Here is a 25,172-nt window from a genome sequence, read left to right as displayed (position 1 = left end):
AGGGAAGGGCGTGTTGCTTCTCATTAACTTCAAATCCCAGTCCCTAAACCAGCTCTTGGCCCCCCTGTCAGGTGCTAATCCTGGAAACTGGAGGCCACCTGGTCTCCACTTTAGGCGAGGAAAACCTGGGAGAAGCCATCAGGCTGCGACTGTGGCATGATATGCTTTGAGACAGGTCAAGACGAGGAGCAAAGGGCAGTTCGAAGGAGAAAAGTATTAGCCCTAAGGAACAGGTGCTTTTGGAAGCTCAGCCCGGTCAGCCTGGTGGAAAGCCGTATTCATCAGGGAATTCAGGGCTTGGTCCAAGCTCTTAAGTAGAAGCAGGGAAGACACAGTGCCCCTGTGGGCTTCCAGCATTCCTTTTCATTTGGGTGATATTTGTGCAAAGTAAAAATTGGTTTACTAATCTTTTTTTCTCAAGATAAGGGACATTTTGTTAAAAAAAAAAAAAAAAACCTCTGCCTCTGCTGCTTGGTCGTACACAGTGAGCATATGACCTGAGCAGTGTCCACTGCCTAATACCAGTCGACCTGCACATCCAGCAGAAACTCCGAACCCACAGCACCTGGTAATTAGCCAAGAGCTTATAAAAGCAGACATGTGGGAATGTTTTAGAAAGACCGTGCCCCCAGGAAGCCCAGAGACTGTTGGGAGCAGACACATGGAAGTTACCATGAAACTTACGTAAACAGTGAAAAAAACTAAAACAAATGCAAGCTGAGGCAGCTTAGGGGTTTCTGAGATGTTTCTTCTGCCCCAGTGCCTTCACGTTCCCTCTCCTCTCTACGGTTCATTGGGCTTGAGAGGATGAAAGTTCACCTTGGCCTGGAAGTGGTGAGCCTGTGATGGTGGGGAGTGGATTGGGGTCAGGAACAGGCCTTCTGCAGGGGCCACTGTACTTCACACCTCCTTTCTCGCCTGTCCCATTGGTTCCTCAGCCCCTGCATGTGGTGTGTCCCGAGCAGTACACCCAGCCGCCCCCAGCCCAGTCCCACAGGATGGACCTCATGATCGACTGCCAGCCCCCTGCCATGTCCTATCGGCGGGCCGAGGTCCTCGCCCTGCCCTTCAAACGCCGGTACGAGAAGATCGAGATCATGCCAGAGGTGAGCCGTTCTCCTTCCTAGGGTTAAACTAGAGTTTTCCAGAGGCTCTTGAAGATCGTGCAGGGGTGGCCTTCTTTTGGATTTATGTCATGTATGAATGAACCAGGCTGGGCACAGTGGCTCAGACCTGAAATCCCAGCACTTTTGGGAAGCCAAGGTGGGTGGATCACTTGAGGTCAGTTCAAGATCTGCCTGGCCAACGCAGCCTGGCCAACATGGCGAAACCCCATCTCTACTAAAAATACAAAAAAAATTAGCCAGGTGTGGTGGCACGCACCTGTAATCCCAGCTACTGGGGAGGCTGAAGCATGAGAATCGCTGGAACCAGGAGGTGGAGGTTGCAGTGAGCCAAGATCACACCACTGCACTCCAGCCTGGGCAACAGAGTGAGACTTCAAGTATGAATGAGCAAAGAACATGGACCCTTAACCAAGTAACCGGGAAGAGGGGGGATTTTCAGGGCCTTCTTGCTTTTCCAAGTAATAAAGTAACAGCTGTTAGTCCATACCTAGCATTCAGCAGTGTGACCCCTGGGCCACATCACGGGCCAGAGCCCTGGGGAATGGAGATGCTGACACCCGCTGTGTCCCTAAATACCATAGGGTGGTGACTTTTCTCTTCCTTCCTGGACCTTAGTTATGAGTGTCAAAGTTCGCTGAATTCAGAGGTAGATAGGGGAGATAACAGGAACAAAAACATAAGGATTGTAAACTTGGTTATTTATATCCTCTTGAGCATACTTGCAGGTTTTGGTCTATCAAAGTCTGAGTATTTTACGGGTCTGTGAACTCTTAGCTTCAGTTTTAGCAGGGAAGGAGCAGAAAGCACGCTGTCCGTGTGGAACAGCTGTGGCGTGCTGTGCTTGGGCCCGCCTCTGAGAGGGAGACAGCGAGGGATGCGGCCTCTCCTGAAAGACAGCGTTGAGGATGGTTGGAGGATACCTCTGGCTTCCTTTCACCCCTTGAGGCAACTTGAATGTGTTTTCAACAGACAGGAAAAAGAAATACAAAAACTTACTGTTAAAACCAGTGTGCCCAAACTTCTTTTGGAGTTTGAGGTTCAGAAATGGCCTCCAGACCTTGGGTTGGAGGTCTCGGCTCCTGAATGTGACTCATTTCCACAAGCCTGGAGAGGCTGTTAGGGACCACCAGGTGCCATCCTTAGAGTTGTTTAATGTTTACTATGTTTTTATTTTGTTATGATTTTGTTTTTCATTTTCTCTAGATGTGTCTCTGGATTGTTTTTGTCTAGTATTTTACAGGGGCTGGGATTGACGGCCTCGGTTTAGATTCCAACTCTCTACGCCAGCATTCCTTATACCTTTTGGTCTCAGACATCCTCACAAATAGAACTCCAAAGAGGTTTTGTTAATGTGGGTTATGTCTATTGATGTTTGTTATATGAGAAATTAAAGCTAAGACATTTTTAAAATATTCATTTAAGAATAATAAAAACCTTATATGTTAACATAACTAAGAGATAAAGACAAAAGCAAAAATCAGTCCCAATGCCAGGGATAAATGTTAAGATTCTGACGTATTTGCCTTGTCTGTTCACTGTGTGTGTGCATACTGGAATCACACCTCATACACTGTCTTTTTCACCTAACAGTAAGTATATAATTAAAGATATTTTGGCCAGGCGTGATGGCTTACGCCTGTAATCTTAGCACTTTGGGAGACAGGTAGAACATGAGGTCAGGAGTTCAAGACTAGCCTAGCCAAGGTCAAGACTAGCCTAGCCAAGGTCAAGACTAGCCTAGCCAAGATGAAGGTGAAACCCCGTCTCTACTAAAAATACAAAAATTATCTGGGTGTGGTGACACGCACCTGCAATCCCAGCTACTTGGGAGGCTGTGGCAGATAACTGGTTGAACCGGGAGGCAGAAGTTACAGTGAGTCAAGATCATGCCACTGCACTCCAGCCTGGATGACAGAGCAAGACTGTGTCTCAAAAAAATATATATATTTCAGCTGGGCATGGTGGGTAACGCCTGTAAACCCCAGCACTTCGGGAGGCTGAGGCAGGGGCGAATCACTTAAGGTCAGGAGTTCAAGACCAGCCTGGCCAACATGATGAAACCTTGTCTCTACTAAAAATACAAAAATTAGCCAGGCTTGGTGGCGGGCGACTGTAATCCCAGCTACTCTGGAGGCTGAGGTTGCAGTGAGCCAGAATTGTGCCATTGCACTCCAGCCTGGGCAACATAGTGAGACTCCATCTCAAGAAAAAAAAAAAAGGTATTTCAAAAGCGTCAGCTTTAATGGTTGCACAATGGTCTGTCATAATTTAACAGTTCCTTTATTCATAGATTTTCATTTCTGCTTTTTCTGTGTTATAAATAACACTTTTAAGAACATCCTTTTACATAAATCTTTGTCCATATATGTTTATTTCCACAAGAAAATTTTCTGAAATTAGAATTTCTGGGTCAAAGATTATGAACATCCCTTTCTGGCTCTAGGCTATATATTGCCGGCTTGTCCTCTAGAGTGAGTGCAAACAGTTTATACTCCCACAGCAGAGCTGGAGACAGCTCTTATTTCTGCCTCCTTGCTAATATTGGATGTTGTCCTTTTTTAGTTCTTTTCCAATTCTATTCTTTTCCAGTTATTTAAGTATACACTGATATCTCATTTTAAATTCTTTTTTTTTTTTTTTTTTAGATGGAGTCTCACTCTGTTGCCCAGGCTGGAGCGCAGTGGCACGATCTTGGCTCACTGCAAGCTCCGCCTCCTGGGTTCACACCATTCTCCTGCCTCAGCCTCCTGAGTAGCTGGGACTACAGGCACCCGCCACCATGCCCAGCTAATTTTTTTGTATTGTTACTAGAGACGGGGTTTCACTGTGTTAGTCAGGATGGTCTCGATCTCCTGACCTTGTGATCCGCCCACCTCGGTCTTCCAAAGTGCTGGGATTACAGGCATGAGCCACTGTGCCTGGTCGTATGTCTTTTTTTGAGACAGAGTCTTGCTGTGTTGCCCAGGCTGGAGTGTAGTGGTACTATCTGGGCTCACTGCAACCTCTACCTCCCGGGTGCATGCAGTTCTCCTCCCTAGCCTCCCGAGTAGCTGGGTTTATAGGCACGCACCACCAATCCTGGCTAATTTTTGTATTTTTAGTAGAAATGGGTTTCACCATATTGGCCAGGATGGTCTCAAACTCCAATCCGCCCACCATGGCCTCCCAAAGTGCTGGGATTACAGGCGTGAGCCACCGCACCCAGCCAAATTGTATGTCTTTGATCATTAATGGAGATAACTGTCTCAATCCAACTTGCTACAGTGATTGCCTTTAAAATGGACATTATGGCCAGGCACAGTGGCTCAGGCCTTGGGAGGCCAAGGCAGGAGGATCACTTGATGCCAAGAGTTCAAGACCAGCCTGGGCAACACAGCAACACCCCCATCTCTACAAAAAAATAATTTAGCCAAGCGTGGTGGTTCATGCCTGTAGTCCCAGCTACTGGGGAGGCTGAGGAGGGAACATCACTTGAGCTCAGGAGGTTGAGGTTGCAGTGAGCTATGATCACACCACCGCACTCCAGTCTGGGCAACAGAGTAAGGCCCCATCTCAAAAAAAAAAAAATAAAGACTCCTTCAGAGTCTTCTTGGAGAGCGTAGAACGCCAACCCAAAGCTCCCACCCCAGCCTTGTGCAGGGAGGAGGCGGCCTGAAGAACGGGATCTGGCGCACACCCTGCTCTTCCGCGAGGGCCGCTTCACGCTCACCACGGGCAGTTTTCTTATTTCATGAAACAGGCCTCACATACCACTTGCCAATCTGCTTAACTATCCTAAGCTGCTTCCTCTGCCTGTGTATTACTGATCTTCATGTTTACATAATGGCCTCTTGCGTGTTTTTGTTTTTAAATAAAGGTGGCTTGGCTAGGTCGAGGCCTACATGTCTTAAAACCCATGCGGCTAAACGCAGCCACAGAACACTTCATAAGGTCAGGCCGCATGGCAGGGCACCCAGCAGGTGCAGGTGGTCAGAAAGACACCACTCCCAGGTAAAGCCGTGGCTCCCACCATCGGAAGAAGTCAGACTTTCAGCAAGCAGAGAGCTCCCTCAACCCCCATGCTGCTGTCCCTGTCCTTCCTGCCACGGGTCACCTGGAGAGGGAACGAGGATGAACTAAAGGCCAGAATGAATGAAAGGCTGCACTTGCTGTGTCACCTGGGCGACAGAGCAAGACTCCATCTCAAAAAAAAAAAAAAATTGTTTAAAGTTACTTTGTCTTTGTAGACTGCAGTGATGTAAATACAGATTAAAGGAAGAGTAACAGTCATCATTAAAGGCCCCCAGCCTGAACTGTGCCCTTTGCTTTCAGCTCGCAGATTCACTGGTGCCCATGGAGATCAAGCCTGGCATCTCCTTGGCAACCGTCTCGGCTGTGCTGCACACCAAAGATAACAAGCACTTGCTTCAGGTAGGGGGTGCTGGGCGGGAGTGGAGGGGACCCTCTCCCCAACAAGAGGCCAGACCACCTAACAGATTATATTTGAAACAGCACTTCATATGCTTTTGTGAGATGCAGTCGTGCTCTGTCACCCAGGCTGGAGTGCAGTGGCACAAGCTCCACCTTGCGGCTTCACACCATCCTCCTGCCTCAGCCTCCCAAGTAGCTGGGACTACAGGTGCCCGCCACCACACCTGGCTAATTTTTGTATTTTTAGTAGAGACGGGGTTTGACCGTGTTAGTCAGGATGGTCTCGATCTCCTGGCCTCGTGATCCACCTGCCTTGGCCTCCCAAAGTGCTGGGATTACAGGCATGAGCCACCGCGCCCGGCCCATGAATTCTTGTTGAAGAATTATTTCCCTGGCCATGTGCCTCAGAGAGGCTGCTTTGCCCAGAGATGAGGCCGCACATCATCCCAAGGGCTGCCACAGGCACATTCCATAGGGGAGCGCTGCCATGCAAGGCAGGGCAGCAGGTGCAGCCCTGCCCTTGGGGACTGGAACCAGAGGGCACCTGCATGAGGCTGTGGCTGCCTGAGAGCCTCACCCTGCCACTGACCCGCACACAAGCGGGTGCCACTTCAGCTCCAGGGCAGGCACTGCATCTTAAGAATTCCTTTCAGATCTGGACTGTGTCACTTTTATGCCACATGTAGAATTGCTCCTAGCTACCACTTAAAGTCTGTTAGACCCTGTGCTGGGTCCTTGACCCGCCTTGTCTTACTGAGCCCTAAGAATTCGCTGCTGTCATCATTTTGTAGGCAGCTTCTCTAACATTGGCCAGATGGTGGCAAAGCTGGGGTTTTCCCCTTTTGGTCTGACCGCACAGTGAGTGTACCTAGCCACAGGGTCATGACTGTACCTGCAACACGACACAGTGTATTGTGGAGAATTTACTCAGCAGATACTGAAGTGAACCACCTGAAAGTTTAACAGTGGATCTTGATAAAAGGCAGAGATCTTAGCGAATAAGGTGTTGGTCGGGTGGACAGCTGAGCATTAGACCGTGTGGATATGGGGCGCCCGGCAGCCAGGGAACTTGAACTGAGTGCCAGCTGAGGAAACTGGGCCAGGGCTCTGTGGCCTGTGAGGACAGGATAGTCTCAGGCTCTCAGTGTGGCCTGCAGTGGCCCCTGCTGCTCAGAGGAAGCTCATGAAAGCCCCTCTTTCCTTCTGCTCTAGCCCCCTCCTCGGCCCGCCCAGCCCACCAGTGGGAAGAAGAGAAAGCGGGTGAGCGATGATGTCCCGGACTGCAAAGTCCTGAAGCCTTTGTTGAGCGGTTCCATCCCCGTGGAGCAGTTCGTGCAGACCCTGGAGAAGGTGAGCAGGTTTCGCGGGCGCCGTGGAAACCACACGCGGCAGCCTTTCTCTGGCTCACTATGGCCCCCTGGCTGCAGGGAGTGGATGTTGCTGCTTGTCGCTTAGTCCCCACTGTCCTGTGGCATCTGCTTGGTCTAAGGTCCTGCTGGGAGACCCAGGAGAAAGAAAGCGGACTGAGGAGTGCCCCGTCCTTCCTGCCAGCACGAGGTCACCAGAAGGCCTCTCCAGACTGAAGAAAAAGCTGCTTCCACACACAGATGTGATGAGTGGGGCAGGGTAGGGAGGCCAGGACAAAGGAGGACCCGGCCCTGCCAGAGCCTTGCGCTTCCACGCATGACTCCTTGCTGTCAGAGGGGAGCCAAGGCTCCAGCTGAGTGTCAGGATTTGCAGGAGGCCATGGAGGGAGGGGACACTGGCCCTTCCCCTCTGTCTCAGCAGCCTTGATGGCTGCTTCTCCCAGACATGAGATTTCTTGACTATGATTAAAAGAAAAAAAATATCTAACCTTAAAGGTTGTGATTTTGGCTTCAGTCACAGGACTTCAGAGATGACTTTATTAGGATTATAGAGTCCTTGATAGGAAGGAGAAGGAATTGGCTAAAGGTAATACTGTTCATGCTGCTGCTTGCAAGAACTGCAACAAATTATAATTACATGGAAGGAGATTTCTACAAATTTTCTATCCAATGTAAATATCACAATTACGGACTTTCAAATCTTAAAGACTTTCCCTTTCCTAGGATTGGTTTTCTCCACCTGTCGTTGATCTTCCCATAGGGAAAAGGCTCTGGCTGGGTGGTTGCAGCTCTCCTCCACCCTCCTCCATGACCTTGCAGGGCTCCTGGGCCCTATCGATGGGCCTCAAGCTGAACTTTTTAAAACTTAAGATGAGGACCTTCTGCCTGGCCCGGCCTATGTCCTGACCCAGCGTTCCACCCTGGCACGCCCACCTCAGCTCCTCTATGCAGGAGGAACAAGCACCTGTCCAAGTCCCTAGGGGAGCCTGCAGCCATGAAGTACAGGTGGCCTCCCCACACCGAGGCCCTTCACCTGCTGTGTGTGTGTTTCAGGCACACGCCTCCTTTCCACGTCACATCTGATTTGGAAGGAAATTCTGTCCTTAGCATTAGCTGAGGAAAGTTTGCTCTGCTGCCTTCTCTCCTTCACTCTTGAGAGGGCTCTGCCAAGTCCCACAGTCAGGGGTATCTTGCATTTTCCTGGAAGCTCCGAGAGCTGCAACTTAGGAGGGAGCTTTGTCACCAGGGGACGGCATGGTGCAAGCAACCGAGCGTCCCAGACTCCTGAACATAGGGCTTGGACGTGCCCTCAAAGAGCTCACAAAGCTTAGGCAGGTTGTGGAAATTCTGTTCTGTTTTGCATGAGATTTTGCATGTTTTGGGTCTCTTTTCAAGTATATGAAACTATTGCTATCAAAGGCCCTATGACTAGTCTGAAGAATTATGTTGAGGTGTGTCAGTTTCTAGAAAGTTCGGTCAAGTCTGCGAAGTGTTGTTTGTAGATCTCACAGCTGCAGTCCGCCCACCCCGCTCTCTCTTTTCTTTTGGAGCAGCACGGCTTCAGTGATATTAAGGTGGAGGACACAGCCAAGGGCCATATCGTCCTGCTCCAGGAAGCTGAGACGCTCATCCAGATTGAAGAAGACTCGACCCATATCATCTGCGACAATGACGAGATGCTCAGAGTGCGACTGCGGGACCTTGTCCTCAAATTCTTACAGAAGTTCTGAGTGGGCCGTCTGAGCCACTTCCCTGAAATCCTGCAGGCCCTCACTGGCTGCCCTCACAAGCCACCTGACGAGACGAGTGGCATGAGAGGCCGTTAACCATGTCTTTGTGGTGTCCTCTGGCTTAAGGAGTGAAGAGGTGGCTCTTGAGGGAAATGGTCTGGACTTATTCCCAGCACTGTTTCAGGCAAGAACTTTCCCTTTCAACTTCAGGCTAATTTCTTCTCAACTCTGGCTCTCCCGAGGAGCTGAAGGGTGGCAGAAGTGGAACGGAAGCAGTTTTCCAAGAGGCTCATGGGAGCCAGGGAGGCGGAGATGACCGGCTGGCTGTCTCACATGGGTCCCAGGCCTCAGGCAGGGGAGCCAGCCTTTGGTTTCGTTTACTTGCCTACAGTGCTGCACCCAATAAGATGATCCCAAAATATGGTAAAGTGAACCTATCTATCTGCATTTTCTACTCTGAGCACAATTGTTAATAAAAACTTATTTTTATATAATTAGCTGTCCTCTGTTGAATCTACAATCTATATATTGATTTAGTAGCTGAAAAAATATGAAAATATACAGACAGCATGAACTTAGAAAACACCACAGCAAATTGAATTTTGATGTGTATGTTAAATCATATAATTTGCAGTTTATAAAAACACAGATCTGTTTCTTCTTAAATTGCGTAAGAAGGTGCTCACCTTTAAGCTGTGGCTGCATGGAGAGTGATGCAGGTCGGTACCCCAGCCTCAGGCTCCATCCGCGCCACCTCTCCCACAGAGCCTCAGTCTCTGCGTTAAACCGAGTGTTACTCACGGATACCCTCAGAGCCACTCGTCACAGGAAGCTTTCAGACAAAAGTAACCTCACAAAAGACGACTGCTTTTGAAGTGTATAAAACCAACAGTTGCCAGGTCAGATAGCATGAGCTGGGACACTTTGCGAGTTTTAAGAACAAGTCTTAGCCCTGGCGGGCCATGCTAGGTAGTATGCCCAGCGCAGGCTGTTCTTAACCGTCTTGGAGTGATTGAAATCCAGTCAGAAGTCAGCCTCCAACTCGGCTGACTGCTAAACAGCACACGAGGATTTAGTGACCCGATAAATACATAACATGAACAGCTGCAGAACTGACTGCTCTGGCTTTATGGCGCATTATCACTTCTCTTGGAACGATCATATCGGTGGGAATGACTGCTTCAGTTTGCCATCTCCGACCTTACCAAACCTGGGCACAGGAATGCTTAAGCAGGTTTCTATTTTCCAAGGTTTGGGTCCACTCCAGTCAAGGGATAGGCTACAAAATAAACGAGGCTTCCAACCATGGGGCAGGACTGACATTACAAGAGATGAATGTGCCATGGCTATGAACATTTAGTTTTCTTTTTAGAATTACAAATAGGCATCCCAGGCAGGCATACTTCCAACAGAACCTTTGAGAGAATCAAGTGAAATTAAATTTTAAAAACATCTGAGGGCCAGGTGCAATGGCTCACACCTGTAGTCCCAACAATTTGGGAGGCTGAGGCGGGCAGATCACAAGGTCAGGAGTTCGAGACCAGCCTGGCCAACATGGTGAAACCCCGTCTCTACTAAAGATACAAAAAAACAGCCAGGCATGGTGGCACGCACCTGTAATCCCAGCTACTCGGGGGGCTGAGGCAGGGTGAAACCCCGTCTCTACTAAAGATACAAAAAAACTTAGCCAGGCATGGTGGCACGCACCTGTAATCCCAGCTACTCGGGAGGCTGAATCACTTGAACCCGGGAGGTGGAGGTTGTAGCGAGCTGAGATCATGCCACTGCACTCCAGCCTCGGCAACAGGGCGAGACGCCATATAAAAAAAAAATCTGAAATGCAAAAACAGTGTAAGCTAGAGCTCAGGAGAAACCAAAAATTTTGGTTTTATTTAAATGTCCTAGCAATGCTATCTAGGAATGATGGGATCTGTCAAGCCTGTCTGCTGTGAAAGGGCTTGATCAGAGAGCCCAGTGCTGGTCCCTTGAGGGGGGTTGCAAAAGAAGTAAGCAGTAGGAACAAGTGAGTCAGTGGGTGCCCAATGAGCAGGGTGAAACTTAGGAGGTTTTAATCAAGTCATCACCACCCACTTAGTGGCAACAGTCAGAGGCAGGAAGCAGCAAAGACGCATGCTTTATAGAGAAGAGAGAAAAATCCAGAGCCGGCCTTTCCAGGTATGAGAAGAGCAGTTAGGAGTAATTGCCTAAAGTTCAGGTATTTGGATACCATGCCAGGTTGATTAGAAGACTCAGAAGAAGTGGCATAAGTGGCATGAGCAGCAGATGTGGCCTGGCTGTATCAGAGATGCGGCTCACTGACACTAACTGATATTGACTGACATTGACACCAACCCGGTGAAGACTCTGACATCCAGAAAAGTTTGTACTCAAACCCAGTGGAATCCTAGTGATTAATTGAAAAAAACTTAACAATAGTGCAGAGACCTCATATTATTTAAGTCTTAGTACAAAGTGATATATTAGGTATCTATTGCACAACAAATTACCCCAAACACAGTGGCTCACTTCTGTAATCCCAGCACTTCAGGAGGCGGTCGAGGTGGGCAGATCACAAAGTCAGGAGATCGAGACCATCCTGGCTAACACGGTGAAATCCCATCTCTACTAAAAATACAAAAAATTAGCCAGGCGTAGTGGTGGGCACCTGTAGTCCCAGCTACTTGGGAGGCTGAGGCAGGAGAATGGCGTGAACCCAGGAGGCGGAGCCTGCAGTGAGCCAAGACCACGCCACTGCACTCCAGCCTGGGTGACAGAGCGAGACTCTGTCTCAAAAAAACAAAACAAAAAAACCAGACGTTTCTCGTCTGTTTCTATGGTCGGGAATCTGGTGTGGTGTGGCTTAGCTGGTCGACCCTGGCTCAGGGTCTCCTCTTCACACGGCTGCAGTCAGGTGTTGGGTGAGGGAACAGAGGTTAAGTAACTTTCCGCAGAACAGCCAGTGAGTGGCTTCTGCCTTACCACAACACCATGGGTGAGTATCAGGTCAGCAGCTGGCCAGGAAATGGAAATCTGTCTTTTAGGCCATTGCTTTTCAAGTCACATGTACTCCGTCTCTCCCGATCCCTGGAGAGCTTGAAGCTTTTGGCCTTCACAGTTGTCCTGTAAAGGCGTTTCCAAACTGTAATGAAGTATCAACAGAAACAGGAGTGAAGAAACCTTTAAACCTGCATAATGACATATTAACAGGAGCCAAGCAACCAGTGGGAAGGAAAGGAGCACACTCTTCCTCTGGCCCTGAGTCCAGTTTTTTTCCTGAAGCCAAGAGAAGCGAATGCTGCCTCACTGCTTTAGGCCATCTATAAGAAGGTAGACAACACTTACCTTTCAAACGCACTGCAGTGGGACTACAGATAAATAACAGTAGTCTTCTTTGAACCTAAAATAGAGTGGAAATAACCAACGACAATCCTGGAGGAAGTCACAGGTAAATCCTGGAGACCAGCAGTGCTGAGCTGAGCCGGAGGGCCAGTCTCACTGAAGACTCAATCCAGCCTCCGTCAGGAACTGATCTTCTAAAGATCAAATACCAGAGTCTCTACTGCTCCTTGGCAGCCCATTATGGCTTTTAATCACATCATAAAACATGATATACATTATGGCCAGGTGCAGTAGCTTACACCTGTAATCCCAGCACTTTGGGAGGCCAAGGCGGGTGAATCACAAGGTCAGAAGTTCAAGACCGGCTTGGCCAAGATGGTGAAAACCCGTTTCTCCTAAAAATACAAAAATTAGCCAGACGTGGTGGCAGGCGCCTGTAATCCCAGCTACTCGGGAGGCTGAGGCAGAGAAACCCGGGGAGGGGGCAGGGGGATGGAGGTCGCAGTCAGCCAAGATCACACCACTGCACTCCAGCCTGGGAAACACAGCATGACTGTCTTAAAAAAAAAAAAATATATATATATATATATATATGCGTGTGTGTATATATATGTGTATGTATGTGTATATATATGTATATGTGTATATATGTGTGTATATATGTGTGTGTATATATACACACACACACATTAAACGTAAACTTCTGAGTCACAGGACCACAGATCTTTGAAAGGGGTGTAAACACCCATCTCCTTAGGCATGTAGAATATTTCTTGCTTCTCTTATGTTGGTATTGCAGGCCATTGAAAAAAAAATGCGTAGCCCCCATGTAATGTTGTTTGTGTTAGCAGGATTTACCCTTTACCTTTCTCTACAATAAACATTCCTAACCCATGTGTAAGTCTCCCGGATGTAGTTATCAAATCAATCACCGGTAAAAAGTAACTTCTCATTCTGAGTTACCAAACACATTATCAATTAAGTTTGCTAACATTTTGTTAAATTATCCAATATTAAGTTTTTACTCTAGTAACTATTCATAGTTGCTTCACATACTTTGGAAATAATGGCCTTTCATTTCACAAAGCCTTTCCCAGTCATCAGGAAGCACCTTCCAGTCATCAGGGGGCATTAGTCGGCACCTGCTCACATATTCGGTGTGTTGTGCTGTCTATCATGGCTTTAGCTCACTGTCACAGATAAGCCCTTCTCCCAGACTTACAGCTAGAGAGGAGCACATTTCCAGGACCATGAGCACCCTGAGGACAGAGTCTGTTTTTTCCACCTTGTCCCAGCGTGAGGCTTGGGGGAAGAAGGTAAGGAAAGAAAATTTCAGAAATATTTAGGAATTACAGGCCAAAACAACATTTCCTGGTGGGTCCGTTTTTTAACTGCAATATTCTAAACATGGGAACCTGCACATAAGTGTAAAAATCCCTATCATTTAGCCCGTGCTTTAAAATAGCTACTTGATTCAGTGGGCAGCTTCCTGATGAGAAGAGGTCGGTAACTGTGGCCAACAAGCCAAATCTGGCCCACAAGCAGACTTGCTGGAAAAAAGATGCAACAGAAATCCCATGTGGTCCACAAAGCCTAAAACATTTGCTGACCCTTTACAGAAAAAGTACGCCAATCCCTGCTCAGTGTGTTGAAACATTTCTGTAGTACTTACTCAAGTAATGGTCAAATAATGGAATGGCGATGTAACAGCTCCCATCAGACCTGACCCTCCTAGAGATAAAACTATAAACTCCGGACGCATGTAGTTAGGTAAGTAGGTAGACAGAACAACCTACCACAAAAAACAATTCCATTAGCATAGAGATTTTATCACCCTGGTAATAATTATTAAAACAACTAGACAAAAAAAGTAAATTCTTTAGATGACCTGAACAAAACTGTCAAAAACTTTGACGTAATTGATACTTTTTAGAGTACTTGCTCCACAGCAGCAGAATGTTTACCATGAAAACCACATGCTAGGTGATAAAACACATCTCATTACATCTAAAAGGACTGAACGCATACACAAAACCTTCTCTCACCACAATGGAATTAAATTCAAACTTGACAATATATTTTGGAAAACCACAAATATTTAGAAATCAAACACTTCTGGTTGGGCGTGGTGGCTCACGCCTATAATCCCAGCACTCTGGGAGGCCAAGGAGGGCGGATCACGAGGTCAGGAGATTGAGACCATCCTGGCTAACACGGTGAAACCCCGTCTCTACTAAAAGTACAAAAAATTAGCCGGGTGTGGTGGCGGGCGCCTGTAGTCCCAGCTACTCAGGAGGCTGAGGCAGGAGAATTGCGTGAACCTGAGAGGCGGAGCTTGCAGTGAGCTGAGATTGTGCCACTGCACTCCAGCCTGGGCAACAATGCAAGACTCCATCTCAAAAAAAAAAAAAAAAAAAAAAGAAAGAAATTAAACACTTCTAAAATAGCTCATGGATCAAAGATGACATCACAAAATGAATTGGAAAATATTTTGAACAGAAAAATAAAGCTCAAAATGTATAGGATACTGCTAAAGTAGTGCTTAAAAGTCATTTTATACCTTTAAATGCTTACAGAAAAAATGAAAAGCCTAAAATTGACCTAAATTTTTACCTTAGAAGACTATAAAAAGGGCCAAGTAAACCCAGAGAACATAGAGGAAAGAAATCATAAAAGGACAAATGAACAAAACAGAATAGAGAAAACTAACAAAGTCAAAAGCTGATTTTTGAAAAGATCAGCAGAATTGATACACACCTCATTACACTGATCAAGGAAAGACAGGACCGACTGCCCATATGGGCAGTGAAAAAACTATGGTCATCACTACAGATCCTACGGATATGAAGACGACAACCAATCGGAAAGGAAAAGGGGGGTATTACTAAACAGCCTACAAATATTAAAGGGATAAAAAGAATACCAACTTATGCCAACAAATTTACCACCACAGATAAAATGGAAAATTTCCTTTGAAGACACAAATAGACAAAGCTCATTCAACAAGAAAAAGAACTTGATATTCACTTAAGAAATTAAATTTAGTATCTTCTCACAAGGAAAACTCCAGGCCTAGATGGTTTCCCTGGGAAACTGTATCAAACATTTAAGGAAGAAATAACACCAATCATGTATAACCTCTATGAAAAAGAGGAAGAGGGGATACTTCCAATCCTTTTTAAGAGGCCAGCATAACTCTAATACCAAAACCTTACAAAGTCATTACCAAAAAAGAAAATGAGAAGTAAATATATCTCATGAACATCAATGCAAAAAACAAAAACAAAAATAAAAACTTCAATTATCAGCAACCTGAATCCAGCAATACACAAATAGGATAATATGACATGACCAAGTAGGGTTTATCCCTGGAATGCAAGGATAAATATTTGAGAGCCAATCTAATTTATAATAGCAGAATAGAGGAGAAACCCCATATGATCCTTTCAATAGATACAGGAAAAAAGCATTTGATGAAATTCTCTAACAGCACTCAGCAGACAGGAATAAAAGGGAACATACTCAACCTGATAAAGGTCATGTATGAAAAACTTACAGCTCAGTGAAATACTAGAGCTTTTACCCAAATATTGAGAACAAAGCAAGGTGCCGATCCATACTAGTGTTCTATAGTGTTCTTGGAGTCCCAGTCATTGCAGTAAGGCAAAAATGAAGAGGAGAAGGCAGACAGGCATACAAACAGAGAAAGCATAAAGGTAGGAAAGAAGTAAAACTGTTTTCAGATGAGACTTTTTACACAGAAAGTTCTAAGAAATCTAGAAAACTACTGGAATAAGTTCACAAGACTGCAGAATACAAGGTTAGTATCCAAAAGTCAACTGTATTTTATATATTAACATGTTTTTGAGAGAGAGTCTTGCTCTGTCACCCAGGCTGGAGTGCAGTGGCACAGTCATGGCTCACTGCAGCCTTAAACTCCCAGGCTCAAGTGACCCTTCCACTTCAGTTTCCCAAGTAGCTGGGACCACAGGCACATGCCACCGCATCCAGCTAATTTTTCTTTTTCTTTTTACTTTTGTAGAGACCCACCTTGGCCTCCCAGAGTGCTGGGAATAAAGGTGTGAGGCACAAAACCCGGCCAGAAAATAAAATGTTTTTGAAACAGCAACTTCATTCATAATAGTGTGAGATAACTTTTGAAAATATATGTAAGATCTCTACACTAAAAGTCTCAAACCCTTGCTGAAATTAATGACTTGAATAAACGGAGAAATATACCATATTCATGGATTAGAAGATTCAATACTAACATTTTAATTCTGCCTATTGATTTACAGATTTGATACAATACCATCCCAGCAGACAGCCACACCACAACCTAACCCAATGTTTTAAGTAGGTAAAGGACTTGAATAAACGTTTTTCCAAAGATGATACATGGATGGCCAATAAGCACATAAAAAGATATTCAACACTAGTCATTAGGGAAATGAAAATCAAACCCACAACAAGGTACTTCACACCTACTAGGATGGCTGTAATATTTTTTTAAATTTTTTATCAGAAAGTAAGTGTTGGGCCGGGCATGGTGGCTCACGCCTGTAATCCCAGCACTTTGGGAGGCCAAAGCAGGTGGATCACGAGGTTAGGAGTTCAAGACAAGCCTGGCCAAGATGGTGAAACAAAAATACAAAAAATTAGCCCGGCCTGGTGGCGGGTGCCTGTAACCCCAGCTAGTTGGGAGGCTGAGGCAGAGAATTGCTTGAACCCAGGAAGCGGAGGTTGCAGTGAGCAGAGATTGCACCATCGCACTCCAGCCTTAGTGACAGAGCAAGACTCCATCTCAAAAAGAAAAAAAAAAGAAAGTGTTGGGAGAAGTGGAGAAATTGGAACCTTCATACACTGCCAGTGGAATGTAAAATGACACAGCTGCTATGGACGACAGTTTGGCAGCTCCTCAAAAAGTTAAATTACCATATTGAATTGAAATTACCATACAGAATTACCATATAGAATTACCATATTGTCCAGCAACTCCACTGCTATATAGATACCCAAAAGACTTGAGAGCAGGGACTCAAATATTTGACCACCTATGTTCTTAGCAATATTATTCCCCACCTGAGTAACCAAAGGGTGGATGCAACCCAAGTATCCACCAACAGATGAACAGATAAACAAAATGTGTAATATACGTACAATGAAATATTATCCACCCACAGAAAAGAATGAGATTCTGATACATGCTGCAGTGGGTAAACCTTGAAAACATGCTAAGTGAAAAAAGTCAGACAAAAAAGACCACATATTTTATGATTCATTGATATTCAAATATCCAGAATAGATGAATCCATAGAGACAGAATAGAGGTTATCAGAGGCTGGAAGTAGTGGGGGAATGGGAAGTTACTGTTTAATGAGTACAGAGATTGAGATGAAAAAGTTTTAAAACTAGCTAGTGGTGATGATTACACAACATTGTGAAGGTACTTAATGGAACTAAATGGTATACTTTAAAATGGCTAACGTGGCAAATTTTATGTTTACATTTTTGTATCTGATATCCCAGGTTTCTTAAAAGAGACTGGCAATATTGAGATGGATTTTATATAAGCATAAGAGCTAATACCACAGAGCTAATTCTAAACTTGACAGAGAAATACAAAGTAACTATAATATTGAAAGCAATCTTGGAGATGAACAAAGTTGGAAAGCTACGTTCATCAAGACAGTATGGAACTGGCACGAGGATGAACCAAGCAGCATAACAACAAAGGTTGCTCAGAAATAGAGCCCCACTTCTATAATGGCCACCTTTTCAACAAAGGCCCGAAAGCAATCCAATGGGGAAGGGAAAGTCTTTTTAACAAATGGTGCCGCAATGCCCATATAGAAAAAGCATCAGAAAGCTGACCACTGTCACACACCATACATAAAAACTGAGACGGATCTTTAATTACAAGAGCTAATACCATACAGCATTTGGTGAAAAACACTGAAAATATCTTCATGATGTTGGGTAGGCACAGGTTTCTTGGGTCACTGAAAGCAGTAACAAAAGAATTGTATCTCCTCAAAAATTAAAAACTTCTGCTAATCAGAGGACACCATAAAGAAAATGATTAGGCAAGCCACAAATTAAAAAAATAATTTACAAAACATATCTGACAACGGACTAGTGTCCAGGGCAAAGAATTCCTGTAACTCAGCAATAAAAAAGACGATACATCCATACAGTGTTATTCAGTGAGAAAAGAAATTGGTTATCAAACTGAAAAGATACAAAAGAACCTTAAGTGCATATTATATTACATGAAAGCAGCCAATGTGAAAAGGCCACATGCTGTATGATTTTATGTGACATTCTGGAAAAGGCCATAGTGTGAAAACAGTAAAAAGATCAGTGGTTGCCAGAGATTCAGAGAGGGAGGGAGGGACCGACAGGTGGAGCGCAGGAAGTTTTTAGGGGAGTGAGGCTGTTCTGTATGATACTATAATGGTGGATATTTGTCATTACGTATTTGTCAAAACCCACGGAATATACAACACAATGAATGAAGCCTAATGTAAACCATGGGCTTGAGTGAACAATGTGTCAACACTGGCTCATCAGTTGTACCAAATCTATCACACTAATGGCAGATGTTAATAAAGGGCAAGTGAGGGGTGAGGTGGAAGAAGAGGGAAACGCTGTACTTCCCATGCAGTTTTGCTGTAAATCTGAAACTGCTCCCCTCAAAATCTATTAAAAATGTAGGAAGAAAAGAAAGCAATTCAAAAAAGGACAATCCAGTTTTTCTTAATGGGCAAAAGATGTGTACAGATAATTCATAAAGGAAATATATATAAACGGCATAGACACATGAAAAGGTACTTAAATCATTAGGAAAATGCAGAATGAAACGGTAAGACACCATTACTCACCAGAATGGCTAAAATTAAAAAGACTGACAAGACCACAGATTGGTGAGGATGTGGAACTGGGAGTCTCATAATTACTGGTGTTAGTACAAAATGGAATGATCGCATTGAGAAAAGGTCTAGAAGTTTCTTATAAAACTAAACATGTATACATCTATCATATTACCCAACAGTTCCACTCCTATTTACCCAAGAGAAATAAAAATCCACAGGAAGACTTGCACATGAATGTTCAGAGAAACTTTATTCGTAATATCCAAAAACTGGAAACAGCCCCAGTACCTATACAATAGAATGGACAGATTTTATTCGATTCATACAAGGGAATACTAAGCAATGAAAAGTAACTAATCACCCATCTATGCAACAATGATGGATGCCTCTCCAAAATGTTATGCTGGGTGTGTAGAAGACAAACACAACAGTAGAAATTGTATGACACCATTTATATGAAATTCTAGAATATGGAAAACTAATCCAAAGTGAAAAAACAATCAGCATTGGCTGTGTCTGGGGATGGCGGATGTGGGGACTGACTAGGAGGAAGGAGCATGAGGGGACTTTCTGGGTTGATGATAGTGTTCCGTATCTTGAGAGAGGTCTGGGTTACACAGGCATGTGCGTTTGTCAGAACTCAAAACAATGCACACTTAAGATGTGTGTAAGTTTAAAATAAATTTTACACTAAAAAAACAAATACTGCCCTGTAATTGACAGTTGTATGCCCACGTATTTAGAAGGAAATGCATTGATGTTACCAGTTTACTCAGAAATGCACCCAGTGCACCGTGAAAGGATGAAGGAAGGAATGGGTGAAGGGACAGGGCATGGGAAGATAGGACGCTCCAAGGCAGGTCCAGTAAAATGACAGACATATACATTTATACCCCAGAAATAATTTCAACATTGCTGTATGTTTGAAATGTGGGACCAATCGTTTACATCAATAGAATTTAAGTAGTTTAAATGCTAACATGACAGTCCTACCACAGGACCAGCAGTTGTACTTTACTTTTTTATTTCTTATTTTTATGAGACGGAGTTTCTTGTTGCCCAAGCTGGAGTGCAATGGCGCAATCTCAGCTCACTGCAACCCCCACCTCCCGGGTTCAAGCAATTCTCCTGCCACAGTCTCCTGAGTAGCTGGGACTACAGGCACGTGCCCCCACACCTGACTAATTTTTGTATTTTTAGTAGAGATGGGGTTTCGCCATTTTGGCCAGGCTGGTCTCAAACTCCTGACCTCAGGTGATCCACCCGCCTTGGCCTCCCCAAGTGCTGGGATTACAGGTGTGAGCCACTATGCCCAGCCTGTACTCTTTCATAAACATGAAGACAGATGAAGAAAGGTAAAACAGTTTGCCTAAGCTGTGATTTCTAAGTGGCCCTCTTCAGTCTGTCAAAGCATTCATTCGTGAGAAAACTATGGAACTCCTGTTGTGTGCTGTGTTCTCAAGAGGCTGCAGTCTGGTGTGGGAGGCAGAGCAGTGGCCAGCACACAGCATGGTGAGGCGACAGAGCATGGGGGCTCTAATAGGAGGTGGGCAGGGCACACAGCCAGGCGCTGGTGCTCAAACCTAGTGGAAGGCAGAAAGAGCCATGAATAAGTGGACAGTATTTTACTCCAGTAACAGTTCATTTTTATTGTGTCAAACAGTGGACTCTACATATATTATGTTATTTAACTTTTAACATATGCTTAGGAGATGGGCACAACTTTTGCCATCGTATGGTGGGATTAGAGCCTAAAATATTAATAGATAACTTGCTCTCCACCAGTGTGATGGGCAGCCCAGGATCTGCACCCAGTCTGTTCTAGGATCCAGACCTTGACCCGCTACATTCTCCTTTCTTCTTTTCGGTATCTTCATAACATTCTATTTTTAATTTTTTTTGTAGAGATGGGGGTCTTGCTATGTTGCCCAGACTGGTCTTGAACTGGCCTCATGTGATCCTCCCACTTCTGCCGCCCCAAATGCTGAGATTAAGATGTTAGGCACCACACCCCGCCATCAACATTCTTCTTCACACATTTTTGTAAACCTTGTGGAGCCTTCCACTTCAGTGACGATCCCATCAACAGCTCACATTCACCACCTTGGGTGACCATAAGTCCAAGCCACAACTCCACAGGTAGAGACTCAAAGCAGACATCGTATCTCTGTGTATATAGGAAGATGCATTTTCTACAGCCTCATGCTACCTTCTCAAGTCTCTCCGGTCCCAGGACAATCGTAACATGGAGACGGATGGCTGGAAGACTAGCAGCTTGACAGCCAAAACTCCAGACCTAAAGAGGAATGACCCAAAGAGGAATGCCCCTAGATGACATCTCACCCATCAGCTGCTGCAAACCTGCCTAATCAGTCGTGAACCCCACTTGAGGAGGGACACTGACCGTTAGGTCTCACCCATTCTTAGGACTGTCAGTGTGACCGAAAATGCCACCTGCAGAGCCCAGGAGAGGAGCCCTCGCCTTTACCCCCTTTCCCTTCTCCATCCTTCTCCCCGAAACCCACAGCTCAGTGCCCTCTCCTGAGGAAGCCTCTGATCCCACAGCCAAGCACAAGTTCTAGGCCTGTGGGCACCAACAGGAAGGGGCTGTGCAGTCAGGGAGCGCCAGCTCGGTGCAGGTACAGGTGTCTTAGTGCCCTGTAGGTCAGGGGCATGACCTATGGACCGAACTGAGCCATTCACAGTGAGGCCTCGCCTGTCCTGGGATCACAGGCACACACAGCTCCCCACAACCACTCCATATACACACACGCTTTTAAATTCCCGTGAAAAAATTAACTTTGCATATATGGGCCACATGCCCTTCCTCATCCTGCAAAGCACCTCAACAGCCCCTAAGTTCCTGTTTAGTCAAAATGACTTGCCCTGGAACCGGGCGCAGGCAAGGATGCCCACGTGAATGTGAGTGTGTTCACCCATCTCTGGTCCACAGCCCACACCAGGGCCTGGTCACACTGCCTCCTGTCTTCTTCTGCGAGCGGGCCCAGCTGGTGTACGCAGGTGGCGACCTGGAATCAAGCAATCAAGCAGGTGCCTTCTCTCAGGTCACTCTTCCATACCTGCTGAGGAAAACCACAAAAGAACTCCAAGCTGCTTGAGTTAAAGTCTCCATTTATTTTTATTTTTTATTTTTTTACAAAAATCCAATGTAAGACCATTGTGCTCGTGACGAAAAGGGGTGGGGTGGATGGACGTGGCATGGATATCAAAGCTTCCCCCCTCCAAACTAGGAGCTCCCCACTCGGTCCGGCGCAGCTCCCAGAAAGATCCCATCCTTCTGGACAGGACCCCAGCTGGTGAGCCCTGGCCCGAGGCACCGTCCACACGGAGGAGCACTGCCCAGGGAGCCAGCGCTCACAGCGGCCTGTGGAGCCCTGGGATGGCGTTAAAGTAGGACAGCCCAAACCGGAGCAGCAAGCTGGCCACCCAGAGAACGAGGCGGTCCTGCACCCTGCGAGCCAGGACGAGGTGGCCACGGGCGGCTCACAGACAGCCAAGGAGACCCGGCGTCTGTGGCGCTACTTTCCCGTCTCGCATGAGTCACAGGTCAGCGGCTTTCCCGTGGTGAGAAGCACCTGACCAGTGACACCGCGGCCGCCTTGCTGCCTCTCGCCGAGGAGGGCGTGCCCCTCCGAACCTGTCTGCAGTCCTTCAAGCCAGTGTTCCTTTCAGGGTCAAGGACGGCTGTCCTTGCTGGAAGCACCGACACCACAGCCCTCCCTACAGCACGTTTTGGTGTCAGACCACTCAGCCCTTCTTGGATCCACCAGTGACATTCAGGGCCCGACAACCTGGCTCCACTAAAGGGACAGGCCCCTGACCCCACCACACAGACGACCTTTGCTCACCAAGTCCCTCTAAAGGGGGTCCCACCACACAGACGGCCCCAGCTCACCGAGTCCCACTAAAGTCAGTATATGAGTTCCTCACATTAAAATAAACCAGATAAAATAGCAGCCACAATATAGCGCCACACACCACACTCTTTGGCTCCCCAAGGGAAGAAGGCTACTGCTAAAAGGAATACAAGTCAGGAGTCAGGGAGAGCGCAACTAGAAAGTTCTGAGGCAGAGCGTCCGACCCCCGACTGCTGGGAACAAAACCACACTTCCTAGGTCGCTGCCTCAGCGGGGAAGCTACAGGCTGTTGCCAGGGGGAACCTCTGGAAACACAGTCCTGGCAGTAGCCAGATCCGGTTTGCCAATGGGGAGCGTTCCCTTAAGCCGAGCTAGCCCTACAGGTGGGTGGGAGCTACCAAAAGAGCCCAGCTTCAAAACAATACTTGAAGAGGACCCATGTGGTACAGGCAGGTCAGAGGAGAACGTATTCCGAGAAATAGAAGCACAGGATGCCAAGGTCTAGGGAAGACGGAACTGGCTTAAGGCATGTGCATGACCAGGACAGACCTGAGCTTTTGTTCAGTTGCTAGAAACCTTCGAGTCAACTCCACTTCAAGAAAGTAGGGTTCAAGAAACAGATTTCATGGGCTAAATCCCTGACCAATTCCACTCACACCCTCCTAGGTTCCCCTACTGCCACTATGACCCAAAAAATTAGCTTATTTCAGTTTCAGCCCAGGGAACAGAATCCTAAGCAGGGAGTGGAAAGTGGTAACTCGGGCTGTGAATGCCTGTTAAGATTCGAAGGCTGGATGTGAGCTTACACAGCAAATCACGGCCTCCCATTGTTCTAGCACATACCAAACCTCAGGGGGTCCTACAGCCAAGCTGACATTAGGGGTCCAAAAACCACAGATAACACAGGATGGGGCTCCAGACAGAGGCAGGGGGAAGGTGAATTTCACCAAGGAATTATCCCAAGGCAGGCGCCTTGCTGTAAAACTTCCCGGCCAGCCGGGTGGGGTCCTCGAAGGACACTGGCTTGCTCTACACCAGGGAGAGGAGGCTGACCTGCAAACCACTTCAGACCACAGCAGATGTGCACCCTGCTGATTTCCTGTCCAATCCAAGAGAGAGCACTTCAGAAAAGCTTGAGGCCCACAGCACGTATGTTTCAACAAAAGAACAAGACAGAAAGAGCCATCTGGGAGTAGCATCTTCAGGCCCTATTCTTTCTCACTCTTTGCTTCCTCATTCTCTCTCAAACAAGGGAGAAATGGGAGAGCAGGGATAAGTACTGAGGCAAGCCTGGCCTAAAGATAAATCCTCAAAAATCACTGGCCCCAGCAGCAGGAAGCTGAGCAGCCCACCAGGGTCAGGCGCTCCCAGGGATTCACTGGGAAGAGAATGGGAGTTACAGGTTGCCGACTGGCAACAGAAAGGGTATGGAAGAGACCCACAGGTCTTCTCTCATCCAGGCCCGTAAGAGGGCCAAGTTCATCCCTTTCTGGTTTCTGCACACAGATGGCGCTGGGGAGGATGGGAGATGATCTTTAAGTATAAGCCAGTGACACAAGGCCAGGACCCATCTCCGCCAGAATACAGAACAAAGGAGCCTGCGCAGTCCCTCCCTCAGAGAGGCAAAACTCACACTCCCCCAGCCAAAAATATATATGTATGCGAGTGTGTGTGCATATATTTATATACACACACATATATATAAATAAGCCGTGAATGGCAAATCTGAAACTTTCTCTTTTTAAATAATCATAATAGTTGTTACTGAATTTAAAAACCACAAACTAGCTGTCCTGGGCATATGAACGGTGTGAGTGACTCTGCAGAGTCTCCACGGTCCTCAGTGTAAGCTATCAGTCAGTGCCCTGTGTGGGGAACCCCGGGGCCTCCGCCCAGGGCTCCAGGCCCAGTGTGGCCGACTTCAAGATAAAGGCAGCGGTTTCCTTCCACTCTTCATGCTGCCCCTCCCAGCAGAGGGTCTGGGCCACCCACCCAGCAGATGTCCCCAAGGTCCTGCAATGCCTAGGAACCTTGGGAGCCATCTTCCTCCCTCTGCCCATCCTCTTCCCCAGACCTTGCGCTGCCCCTAGATGAACTTGAAGCACTTGGTCTTGTCATGAGGCAGGCGTGTCTTGAAGAGCACGGAGTCCACCCTGAACTGCGTGTACAGGAGGGGCATGTAGCCGTACACCTTCACAAAGAAGTTGATGCACTTGTGCCGCTCGTGGAAGTGGGAGTCATCGTGCGACAGGGCCTGAGGGCATCCTGGGCATCGGAACGTCCACCGTGAGGTCACCTGGAAATGGAAGAGAGACACAGAGTGGGAATCCCAGCTAATACCAACAGAACCCTTGCAGCTGAACCGATCCCACAACCCCCATGTCCAGGGTGAAGACGCTGATCCCCCAGAGGCAACAACCCTGCAGAGTGCGGCAGGAGCCAGAGC

General features: G+C 46.6%; 2 protein-coding genes across 4 annotated transcripts in view; one reads left to right on the top strand and one right to left on the bottom strand.

Moving 5' to 3' along the window:
- Window positions 1–9,128, top strand: part of INTS9 (integrator complex subunit 9) — a 130,186-nt gene extending 121,058 nt beyond the window's left edge. For all 3 annotated transcript variants that reach the window (XM_011983905.1, XM_011983904.1, XM_011983906.1), the window contains 4 exons: window positions 939–1,106; window positions 5,439–5,537; window positions 6,750–6,887; window positions 8,458–9,128. In XM_011983905.1, coding sequence (XP_011839295.1) covers window positions 939–1,106; window positions 5,439–5,537; window positions 6,750–6,887; window positions 8,458–8,634 — 582 coding nt within the window. In that variant the 3' untranslated portion in view covers window positions 8,635–9,128. The remainder of the gene's footprint in view (window positions 1–938; window positions 1,107–5,438; window positions 5,538–6,749; window positions 6,888–8,457) is intronic.
- A 12,832-nt stretch (window positions 9,129–21,960) lies between these two features.
- The window catches only part of EXTL3 (exostosin-like glycosyltransferase 3), a 190,584-nt gene continuing 187,372 nt past the window's right edge, over window positions 21,961–25,172 (bottom strand). Inside the window, exon 8 of the mRNA XM_011983900.1 lies at window positions 21,961–25,022. Within this exon, the coding sequence (XP_011839290.1) occupies window positions 24,813–25,022 (210 nt within the window). The 3' untranslated portion in view covers window positions 21,961–24,812. The remainder of the gene's footprint in view (window positions 25,023–25,172) is intronic.

Source organism: Mandrillus leucophaeus, unplaced genomic scaffold (genome assembly GCF_000951045.1).
Source record: "Mandrillus leucophaeus isolate KB7577 unplaced genomic scaffold, Mleu.le_1.0 Scaffold256, whole genome shotgun sequence".
Lineage (NCBI taxonomy): Eukaryota > Metazoa > Chordata > Mammalia > Primates > Cercopithecidae > Mandrillus > Mandrillus leucophaeus.
This window is presented reverse-complemented; position numbering and strand designations above follow the sequence as displayed.